The following is a 12,117-nucleotide window of genomic DNA, read 5'->3' as shown; positions in this document are numbered from 1 at the left end:
AGTATGATACATTATCTACACCCACATTTCTCAACATTTTTCCAGTCATGGCCTCCTTCCAATCTTTTTTCCTTCCTGTGGACCCTTGTCCAACCAACTGGCCTCTGAGTCTTCTATGTAGTTATCTATGGCTGTGATTTTTATCTGTGTACCTTTAGAATATCCTAAGGACCCATCAGGGGTTGTATGGCTACTGCTCACATTCCCAACACTGCATTAAATACACTACATGCAAGTGCTGTTCCTCACATTCTCAATACTCTGTGCTATCTACATGTAATATTGTGTGTCTAGGGACAGACAGAGAGAGCATAGCGGTCAGTACTTTCTTTACTCAATTACATAGCCAGGAGGGAGACAAAGGGAAACTTATCTCTGTATTTTCACCCCTTCTGTTTTTTCCTTCCTCTCCCTTTTATCCCTTCTTATATAAAATACATAATTCTACCTGCCTTTCTCATACTTCAGAGAAACAAGGCAGGGGATAAGAAATATCAGTTGAAGGCTTGGAATTATCTGGAGATTAGAGCAGTGGTTGAGTCAGCAAGGGTTTATCACTAGTTTGGGTGCAAGAGAGAAAGCCAAGATAAATATTGCTTCTTTACAAGAGAGCATAGTAATCTCTGTTTACTACTGAACCTTTTATGAAACCTTTTATGAACCCTTATAAACAGTAGACAGGCAAGAATTTAATGTTTGTTTCAGATTCAGAGTCCCATGCCGGTTTCCTCTTGAATACATATCCAAGGCTTGAGTTTTTTGTAAAGAATTCACACTACAAATTCTCTTAAAATACCATCCTTCCACGACATTTATTCTTATATTGTGTTTATTTCAGTCACATTAAATTAAAATTTAAAAATAAAAAATAAAATATTAAAATTAAAATTGAATTACTAAAATTGAAAATAATTTAGAGTGGAAAATATCCGATAAAAATAAGTGCTTAATTCCAAAGGTCCGGCAGAGACAATTGCAACGGAATGGGGCTTCTGGAAACACAATGAAAGACACTATACTAGGTGCCATCCTAGGATCAGTGGAAAGACCAAGACCACCAACCACAGAAGATGGATTAAAATGACACTGAGGGAACAGAACTTGTAGAACCACAAAGAAAGACTTCATCATAAGTCCCACTCCTGGACCTGTGCAGATACTGAGATCTATAGATACAGAGGTCTTATTTCATCACCCAGGACGGAGCAGAAGTTTTCCAAACACCACGAAATCACCACCAGGAGAGTAAATGAACCTGAACGGAGTCTATAGTTAACCCCATGACAATGTACCCCAAGGGTGGAGAAACCCCATAGCGCTAAGGCCAAGTGAATTCCTTTTCGAATGACCCCAATATTTACTGTGCCAGTGCAGGAGGGATAAAAAGGCAAAAAGCACAAAACATTTTTATCTTTTATATATTATTTTTTTCTTCATTTATTATTATTTTTATTTACCTATCTACTTTTTGCCGATTGCTTTGTTTTGGTGTGGTTATTGAAGTTGCTGTCCCCATTTATATTTATATTGTTTTATTTTTTCTTCTTTTCTTTTCTTTCTTTAGGTACTCTGCCATGTTTTTTAACTCAAGACCATGGCTTTTTTTTTTGTGGTGCCTATCGTTATCACTGGAGTGCTCACTGGATATTTGACTCTTCTTTTTGTACTGTTGGGGTGTTTCACCTTCTGTTTCTCCTTCATCTCTCAAACCGATGATGAGAGCCTCTAGAAGAATTCCCCCCATTTTCAGCATATTAGACTTTTACCCCAGTTTATGACTTTCCTCTTATTCAAATAAAACCACATAACTTGAACTATGTAGTCCTTCCTCCCAGTTAGAGGGGGAAATAAGGGAGGCACCAAGACCAAGACTACTAAATAGTAAGCTAGGTACAGAGGGGACCACAATTTCTCGCAGCCCCTGGGGTGAGGGAGGAGGATATGGGAGGTAAGATGAACATGAAGGTGTAGGGAGGACAAATCAGTGATGGGAACCCCCCTGATTTTATGTAAATGTGAACCTGTAATATTATTGTCAACAATATGTAAACCACTACGATCAAAATAAGAATTATATTAAAAAATATTTCAAAGAGAAAAAAATTATTTTTCAAAAATGGGAGCATACTAAACCTTCAGCCATTGCATTAATGACTTTATAGGTGATACAATAAGTTTCACAAATATAACTGCTAATGAACTCTCTCCCCTTCTTCCATTTTTTAAATTCTCTGTTCTCTTTCTATTTCTTTTTTTTGGGGGGCAAGGAGGCCACACCCCATGGTGCTCAGGGATTACTCCTGGCTCCGTGCTCAGAAATCGCTCCTGGCAGGCACAGGGGACCATAGGGGATGCTGGGATTTGAACCACCATTGATCCTGGGTCGGCTGCTTGCAAGGCAAACGCCCTACCGCTGTGCTTTCTCTCCGGCCCCTCTTTCTATTTCTTAATAACTTTGCTTTCTGTCATCCCGAAACAAATGTGTTATGATCAGCTATGTCAACAATGTAATACATTTTCTTTAAATAAATAATTTAAAAAATAAGTGCTTAAAACTGAGGTCAGTCAGTATTGGATCATAATGCAGAAAAGTGAATAGGACAACATAGAAATATTCTGTGACACAGCCCAGGAAAGACCTGTCCTAAATTTCAGGTTCCATGAAAAGGTTTTGGGAAGAACAAAAGCTTTATATCCAGTAATGGATAACAAAAATGTATCCTTCTGTGTATCTTTAGTGTTGAAGGACATAAAGTTCTCTTGGTAAATCAAAAATAGTGAAACTGTTGGGGGAGGCTGGCTTCTATTTTATTTTTGCATTTATTCTGTATTTTCAAAATTCAAAAACTATTCCTTTAATATTTATCATATACCAGGTACCAAAGTATATAAGGGTATATGAACTACAACCTTTATACTAAAGGATAATATAGTCTAGTAATAGGGATTGGAGAGAACATGAAAGTTATTATTCAATGGAACAAGTTACATGATAATAGTATAGTCCCAAATAAATAGAATTGAGTATGGAAAATTTCATACAGTTTAATCTTATACCTATTTTTATACTTAATCTCAAATTTAATTTTAATTTTACACTTCCTAGAGTAAAATAATTCTGAGAACATAAAATACCCTGGAGCCAGATATTCTTACTAAATGTAACAATACTGGAAATTCTCATAGCTTAAAGAGGTATGTACCATTTAACATCTTTTCTTTAGCAATAAAAAATGAAAAGAAAATCATAAAGAAAATAAGAAACTTAGGTAAGATTATGCAGGAGGAAACTTGAATCAAAGCTCCAGAGTTCTGCATGTATATTTTATTGGAGGAAAAAAAGAAAAGGCATCAGTGATTTCAAGGCAGAAGCAAATAACCTTTTGTGGGACTAGGAAAAGCTTTGTGGATAAAACGTTATTTTGAAATGTTCTAGACAAAAATCTAAGAAGTATGGAGCTGAAGTGATAGTTCAGCGGTAGGATGTTTGCCTTGCACGTGGCTGATCCAGAATGGATCTTGGTTCAATCCCTGGCGTCCCATATGGTCCCCCAAGCCAGGATCGATCTCTGAGGGCATAGCCAGGAGTAACCCCTGAATGTCACCAGGTGTGGCCCAAACCCCACCCTAATAAAAATATCTAAGAAGGATTGTTAAAGATTGAAAGGTAAGAAGAGGAATTTTTTAATGAAGATATCAATGTAAATGGATACAATAAAGTCAGAAGGCAGAGAACTCAACACGGGTGTAGATTATCAACCAGGGAGATAATACTAGAATTGCAGGCATATGAGTCAAGTTGTGGGACTTTTTGAATGCCAAGAAGATGTATAAATTCATTTGTAAGAGAATAGAGTGGGAGCTACTAAAGATGTCTGTGTGGAGGTTATCACTGGACTAGAAATCAGGAAGAAGGAACCATGAAGAAGAGTGTAGCAAGACTTATATTATACATAAAGAAAAAAAGGAGGAAGTGGATAAAAAATAAGGAGGCTAGGATCCAGTCTAGGAGCATTATACCATAAGGACAGGAAGATACAGGGTAATGTCTATAAATATATTAAATTTATATCTCATTAAAATATTCCTATTGAAAAGTAAAAACATCTTTCTTATCAATTTTTTTTGCTCATATTTACATCAGATTAGCCATTACGCAGAAGTATGCTGCTACCTATGTGCTTCGTTGAAAAAGTGCCATGTGATTGCTTTACAAAATCATCTTTCTTTTTTTTTTTTTTTTTTTTTTTTTTTTTTTGGATTTTGGGTCACACCCAGCAGCGCTCAGGGGTTACTGGCTCTATCCTCAGAAATCGTCCCTGTCAGGCTCGGGGGACCATATGGGATGCCGGGATTCGAACCACTGTCCTTCTGCATGAAAGGCAAATGCCTTAACTTAACTCCATGCTATCTCTTTAGCCCCACAAAATTATCTTTCTTTCTAAAAAAAATATTTCCTAAGAATATAACTTGTGATCTTTATGATAGCATGTGCCCATTCACACACTAAGGACTTTTTTTTTGGGGGGGGGTCACATCAAAAATGACTTATAAAAGGCAGAGATTCTCTTTGGTAAACAAGAGAGTAAGAGGAGGCTAGAACACAGGTAACTTTTTAGGTGGTAAAGGTTAATTCTAAGCTGGCCTTTTGATCATCCAACCCCTCATAGTTTTGATGCTTGGTTATACTCTATATGAGTTATGGTAATTAAACCTAAGAATAATTAAAATTTTCAGGCCATACTACTGAATTTCTGGCCTAGTGGCTTGAATTATCACTAAAATAGGCTCCAGTACCCCAGCTCTGCTTAGAAGAACTTCTAACCTCTAACATATAATAAATGATATTATGTAATCATAGGTCCTTGAGTTGTTTCAGGGTGAAGAAATCAGTCTAACAGTGATACTTGATAATATAATTAGACTTCTGGTTTTCACCTAAGTTCAATGGAACCTGGTTACTAAAACCTAATGCCACAAAGCTAGAAGATACATTCATGACCAGAACTTTAGAAAAAAATTGTCATGAGAAAATTTGGGGTTTCCTGGTATTCAGATGCCTGGCTGGCACATGGGTAATAATTCCAAATCTGGTGATGAAGTTTATCTGTTGTCTAAGCTGTAAGAAGACAAAGAGGTCTTCACTTTAGGTCTCTGAAGAGGTCGGAGGAGAGCCGGCCTCAGCTCTGTCTGTGAATTAGCCTTTTCCCCATATGGAAACTGTCCTGCTGTCATGTGCATAGGTACCGTGTGATCCTGAGACATTTCAGTAAGGGAGCAAAGAAAGTGACCATCATGTAATTCACACAGGTGGGCAGCCAAGAGAAGTCTCTGTCACAAGGGTGTGGGTGGAATTGTGTGAAGCAATGTGGGTAACCAGGGAACTACTAAGGACATTTCTACTGAATTCATTTCATTGCATTATGGATTACTGTGTTGAAGGTACCATTTTAGGTCATGAGAGTTAAACCACTCTGAATGAGACACAGCTGCTCATAGTCCAGATGGGGAGATGTGAGTAAATATGTATGCAAATAATTATACTCTAAAGCAGTATTATAATTTATTCCTTAAGCAGTCTATGAAATTGCATAATCTCTAAAACAAACCAGGGGAAATGAGGGATTGCTTCAGAACAAGTTTCTAAGTTTTTAAGTTGAAGTAGGGGCAGAAATCATATTTTCAGATTGTAGTGAGAGATGAAGGAAGGATAATTGTAGAAGATAAGGCTGAGGTATGCAAAGCACAGTGTTCCTAGAGAATAGTAAAATGTGTCAACTAATGCAGGTGGTGGTATGATGGATGGTGGACTTCAGTGTCTTGGGATAGGTTGGCAGTTTTCCATTTAGATGGCACTACAGACAAGTAGTATTAGAGCAGAGAGATCTTGGGCTCCTAAAATTATATTGGCATAGGGGCCAGAGCAATATTACAGTTGGTGGTGTGCTTGCCTTGCACATGGTCAACCTGGTTGGGTTCCATCCCTGACATGCCATTTGGTCTCCCACTGCAAAGAGTAATATCTGAGTATAGAGTCAGGAGTAATCTCTGAATATCACTTGAAATATCACCAGGTGTGGCCCCTCAAAATTTTGTCATTGACAGAAGAGGATTAGGGAATAAAACTTGGGCACAGAGGGATGAATTTGCAGAAGGTTTAAAACAGTCATAAAAGACAAACCAAAATTACTTTTAGGCCAATGCTGTGAGTGCTCTGGTCTGAGCCCACCAACATTCCAGGCCAGCTTCCCAAAAATAAAGAGAGCAGTTGAGCAGCTGACCCTAGAACCTGAAAGACCAGTCCGATGTCTTATACCTACACACCTGAAATTAAATAAGGGTTTTCTTTTCATTTGAATTTTCTTAAATTTACATAGCATTCTACCTCAGAGATAAAATCAGAGTTGCCCCATGCCCAACAAAGACCAAAGCTTCCCTACTTTAACTCTGACTTTAAAGTAAATGTAAAGCATTTGAGGAAAGCCAGCCTGTGAAGCTTCTGAGCTCAGAGGTCACTCATTCCTTGAAGCATCCCACTCGGACAAACTAACGTCCTCTTCTTTACTTCCATGCAGTCCTGCTCTATGCGTTAACAGAAAGGGGAGACAGGTGATTGGGTAGGAGAGAGGAAGGAGACAGCCACCGAGGTGTTACTACAACAGTTCAGGTAAAAAGTGAAGGCTGGCAGGAGGACGCAGCAAGTAGTCACTTCTGGCCAGTTCTCTCTAAGATTTGCAACTAGGCAGTCTTAGATTTTTCACTCTATGGTAGAAACGAGTACATTATATTTGTGTTTGACAGGACATTGCATGTTGAGCACCGTTTTTATTGCATCATTTCCTCAGATAATTTTTGAGTCTTCTGCCACCAGGGTGCAGTGTTTCATGCTAGGTGCATAGAACAAGGGTGAACCCAGTGACACATTGACAATTAACACAGAGTGTGATGTTCAGATGCTGGAACAACCAGTCACATGTGTCCAAGATGCAGCCACGTGTTCAAGCACTATGGGAAAACCCATCCACACAAGCCCATCCCTGTGAATCAGCCCCATGAGAGAGGGCAATTTGTTCTCTCCATGACACAATGCTCTTATTCCAAAAGGGGCACGTTGTTTTTGTTTTGTTTGGGGACCACTCCTGGCTAAACTCAGGGCTTACTCCTGCCCTAGGGGATCTCTCCTAGCAGTGCAGTGCTTGGAGGCTTAACTGGGGTGGTGCCAGGGATCTAACTGGTCTAGAATAGATGTGAGTCAAATGTCTTGATACCTGTACTATCATAAGTCATTTCTGATGAAAAGGCGACATGCTTTTGTGTGTGAAGAAGCAAATATCTATGTGATATATCTCAGATAATCAGCTAGTATTCTTATTCATCAAAAAGAACAAAAAACAACACAGGCCAAATGACTAAAAGGAATTTTTTCAACACAGCCATCATATTTAGAGGTTTCATTTCATTAGGGCTTGATATTAGGACACTTCAGATCCCACACAATGACAAAGAAAATGGCTTGGAGAAATTAACCTGCCCGCTGGTGATAAAGAAAGGTCAGTGTACTGTGTGGCCAAGTGAAGGTTCCCAAGTGAGCTGGAATATGAAACCCCAGGAACATTCTTAGCAGATTCTCTCTCGTTTCCTTTCAGGGGTCTCAGACTCAATTTACCTGCGGGCTGCAGGAGGCAAAGTCAGGGTGATCCTTGAGTGCAAAGTCAGTAGTAAGCCTTGAACATTGGGGGGTGTGACCCAAAGAACTAAAACAAAACAAAACAAAAAAAGATTCCTCTAGAGCAGGGCCACAAAATGTTGTATGGAGGGCTGTTTGCGGCCCACGGGCCGCGAGTTTGAGACCCCAGATAGTCAGAAAGACAAACTATTTTCTTTTAATGAAGGCTGTGGCATATACAGGCTGAACTATAACCCAAATATAACTAGTCAACCACTGTGTTTATAGCCCCTCATGTTTATTAGACAGAAGATTAACATATCGGGTACTTCCCAAACTAGGGCTGTAAAGATTTTGTTGTCTGGCACAGTGACTAGTGGATGACATTTGTTAAAAGCTACACCAACCCTTCCTTTGATTCATTTCCAAGGGAATGATATTTACATCTCTCATTAGCAATCTAGCCTTCACTTTAGTCTTAAAATCTAAATTATGATTTTGATACCGATTACTTATGAAATAGCAATAGGTAAATTATGATTTTTATGACACCAGAATTATCAGTGAAACGGCAATGTATAAAATCCATTAGATATATCATTATCCCTTCTTTTATTATAAAACAGTTACTCTTTCACAATGGTTTTCAATCACCTGTCCATGGACAAATGCTAGTCTGCAAGTATAAAAGTATATAAAATCAACTGCTCTAGTCTATAGTTAAACCGAAAAAAAAAGAATTTTCCATCGTATTTAGTCATTAATTAATGATTAGGATTTTTAGAGTCTTTTTTTTAGGTCATGTGAGGTATTTAGAAGAAACATGAAATGTGAACATGGCTTTAATGATCGACATAATTCATGCAGTTCATACAGCTCCCTATGTTCTGTGCACAACACTAACATAATCACTAAAGTATCATCAGGTAAATATTCCCTACTTGGAACACCTTTGCAACTTGAATTTTTTTTCTATAACACTAGGTATATTGGCATATAAAACGAATCTTGACTAAAAATAAGTCATAGACATTTAATGTATTTATAATATATTTTGAATTTTAATATTTTTGATGACTGACACATTCAGTTCAGGGGCTCCACATAGGGCATTGATCCATAAGTAACTTAGATTTAAGAAACTTGGATTGGATAAAGTTCCGCGGCAGTACAGAGAGAGAACCAATCTTCAAACTTAGTGTATGAGGGTGTGCTTCCCCATAGAATTGATAGAACTACTGTTTAATTTCAGTCTTGGAAATGAAGAGAACTTGAGGGGATAACACAAAGGCATTTCACTGAGGAGAGTTAGCTAGTATGAAGCTGGGCTTTCGAGCATAGGTACAAATTTAACCATCTTTCAAAATGGTAAAAAGAGATCTCAAAATTTTGATGACACTTCTTGAATCAGTCCCAGGGCCACGCCACACACATATAAGAGAGAGATGTGCTGTGAAACTAAGTTACATCTTGAACTTCTATCAGGAGAGTTAAAAGAATAAAGAAACATATTCTGGTTGAAAAGGAGAGCATGTGTTTCTAACTTGCAAGTATAATTTCAACCAGTCATTTATTCAGTTACTTATATAAAATAAAGGACAGTAGCTTTCATCTTATTGATGCATAGATAGTATCACTGAAAGCAGAAAAAGGACTGAAGTTCTTACTTGTGTTCAGGTCCAGGTAAACACTTTGCAGACTCTGGGATGTTCTGCTAAGGACAGCTGGTGTGACTGCAACAGAAAGAGAAGAAAATCCATTAGTCCTCCTTGAGAAGAATGATCTGAAGTGGAGAGCGGAGGCAGGTAAGACAGACATGAGCTAGGCTACAGATTTATTGAGGTACATCTGGGGTCCACTAAAGTACCTAGGGATGTAAGAACTCAAAGAAGGAGAAAGTGAAAACTCAGAATCTTGAGGTTTAACACATCCCATGAGTAGGAAGAGAGCATAAGGGTAACTAGTGCTGAGAACTTCCTGCTTTTGGGCCATTAGAAAAAGGATGCAAGGACTGAGAAACAGTCCAAAGAGGCTCTTCCCTTGTATACAGTTGACTCAGTTCAGTTCCTGGCACTACAAATACCCCATAGAGGCTCGCTGGGAGTGATACCTAAGCACACAGTCAAGAATAAGCCCTGAGCACAGCCAGGTATGGCACAAAACTAAACAAAATGGAAAGAAAAGGGATGCAAGACTGTTCCTATATTGTGCAAAGTACTCATAAATATCAGGGCAAAAAATAACCTTCAGCTCTTAATCACCTCTGGTTCATGCTTAGGCCCAGTTAGGAACAATGAGAAAAATGCATCATTTGAATCCAAACGTGAATCTTGTTTGTGAAAACAAGCAGGATCAGCATGAATGACAGTGAGAAAAAGTTCATTTTTAGAAATCACCATGTAAACACTCCTGGGAGTGGAGAAAGGATAAGTAGGTAAGTGAAAAGTTGGACCAAAAAATACAGAACTTTTTGATATGAAATAAACTGAGTCACCTATTAAAAAGTAATGATAATTTTATTGATATTAATAGCTTAATAAAAACAGGAAAACTGGAAAGTGATCATGTCATTTTATTATGAACAAATACACTAAGTTTCTTTGCAAGTGTCTTAGCTACAAAAATATACACTAACTAACCAGAGTTTTTTTTTTTCTTTTTTTTTTTTAGAGTTCCCCTTATCAGGCTCTGTACTAATGGACAGGTAAGGGGCTTGACTTGCATGTGTCCAACCTGGGTTGATTCCTAATACTTCTTATGTTCCTCTGACCCTCGCTATGTGTGAACCTTGAACCCAGAGCCAGGATTAAGACCTGAACACAGCAGCCTGTGACCTAAAAATACAAAAACAAAACAAACAAGAGTTTCCCTCATCAGTTCAAGTCTCCTCTGGGTTATTCTTAAGAGAGGCAGCAGCACATTACAGGGACCCAGTGAACACTGGCCATTACCTCAAAAAAGCAGTGGTTTTGGTCCTTAACTGAAGTGGCAGTAACAAAGCAAGGGAATCTTTCTCTGAGTTGTAAGAGGGAGAAAAAGAAGATAGAGTATTGTGAAATGATGGGTTGAACATTCCACAATCCCCAGAGAGGGACAGGGATTCCCATACCCCCTATGCGAGTAGGACAAAATACGCAGGTCCGGCAGTAATTCCGACGCAGGAAATAATCTGCACACGATTGGGAAGGAATAGCATGCCAGAAACTAAAAGCGCAAGCTGTTCACCCACAAGCCAGTTGCCCCACAAAGTGGAACCATGAGCCTAGATGCAGCCCCTCCACTTGGCCTCCTGAGTAGCCTTTATTGGTATAAGAAAAGCTCTCCCCAAGGGGAGGGGAAACAGCCAGATGAGGAGACAGTGGGAAATATCTTTTTTGGGAGGGGCCACGCCGGCTGCTCAGAAGTCGCTCCTGGCAGGCTTGGGGGACCATATGTGATGCCGGGGATAGAACCCAGGTCCATCCTGGGTCCGCTGTGTGCAAGGCAAATGCCCTATTGCTGTGCCATCGCACTGGCCCCATTAACAGTGTTGTAAATCACGGTGACTAACATAAAAATTAAAAGAAAAGTCTCCATTTAAGAGCTGGAGCGGTGGCGCAAGTAGTAGAACGTTTTGCCTTGCATGCGCTAACCTCGGAGGAACGGTTGTTGAATCCCCCCGGTGTCCCATATGGTCCCCCAAGCCAGGAGCGATTTCTGAGCACATAGCCGGGGATAATTCCTGAGCGCCACCGAGAGTGGCCCAAAAAACGCAAAATAAATAATTAAATAAATAAATAAAAATAAAAAGTTCCTATTTAAGCACTACAGTATTTTTATGTTTAAAATTGTTTTTCTGGTGCCAGAATGATAGCACAGTGGGTAGGGCTTTGGTTTTGCACATAGCCTACCCAAATCGACCTCCAGCATCCTGTATGGTCCACAAGGACTTGTTTCTGAACACAGAGCCAGGAGTAACCCCTGAGCAACAATGGGTGTGGGCCAAAAAAATGTTTGTTTTCTTTCCTTCCTTCCTTCCTTCCTTCCTTCCTTCCTTCCTTCCTTCCTTCCTTCCTTCCTTCCTTCCTTCCTTCCTTCCTTCCTTCCTTCCTTCCTTCCTTCCTTCCTTCCTTCCTTCCTTCTTTCCTTCCTTCCTTCTCCTCTCTTTCTTCTTTCTTTCTTTCTTTCTTTCTTTCTTTCTTTCTTTCTTTCTTTCTTTCTTTCTTTCTTTCTTTCTTTCTTTCTTTCTTTCTTTCTTTCTTTCTTTCTTTCTTTCTCTTTCTTTCTTTCTTTCTTTCTTTCTTTCTTTCTTTCTTTCTTTCTTTCTTTCTTTCTTTCTTTCTCCTACCTTCTTTCTCTTCTTTCTTTCCTCCCTCCCTCCCTCCCTCCCTCCCTCCCTCCCTCCCTCCCTTCCTTTGTTCATTCCTTTGTTCCTTCCTTCCTTTTTTTTTTTCATGTCACACCCGGTGATG

At 39.1% G+C, this 12,117-nt stretch overlaps 1 protein-coding gene across 1 annotated transcript in view; it reads right to left on the bottom strand.

The window, feature by feature from the left end:
• The window catches only part of GHR (growth hormone receptor), a 287,963-nt gene that overhangs the window by 87,241 nt on the left and 188,605 nt on the right, over nucleotides 1-12,117 (bottom strand). The window contains exon 3 of the mRNA XM_049768241.1: nucleotides 9,334-9,399. Within this exon, the coding sequence (XP_049624198.1) occupies nucleotides 9,334-9,399 (66 nt within the window). The remainder of the gene's footprint in view (nucleotides 1-9,333; nucleotides 9,400-12,117) is intronic.

The sequence above is a fragment of the Suncus etruscus genome, chromosome 2 (genome assembly GCF_024139225.1).
Source record: "Suncus etruscus isolate mSunEtr1 chromosome 2, mSunEtr1.pri.cur, whole genome shotgun sequence".
Taxonomy (NCBI): Eukaryota; Metazoa; Chordata; class Mammalia; order Eulipotyphla; family Soricidae; genus Suncus; species Suncus etruscus.
Note: the sequence above shows the minus strand (reverse complement) of the source record. Positions and strands in the feature narration are given on the sequence as shown.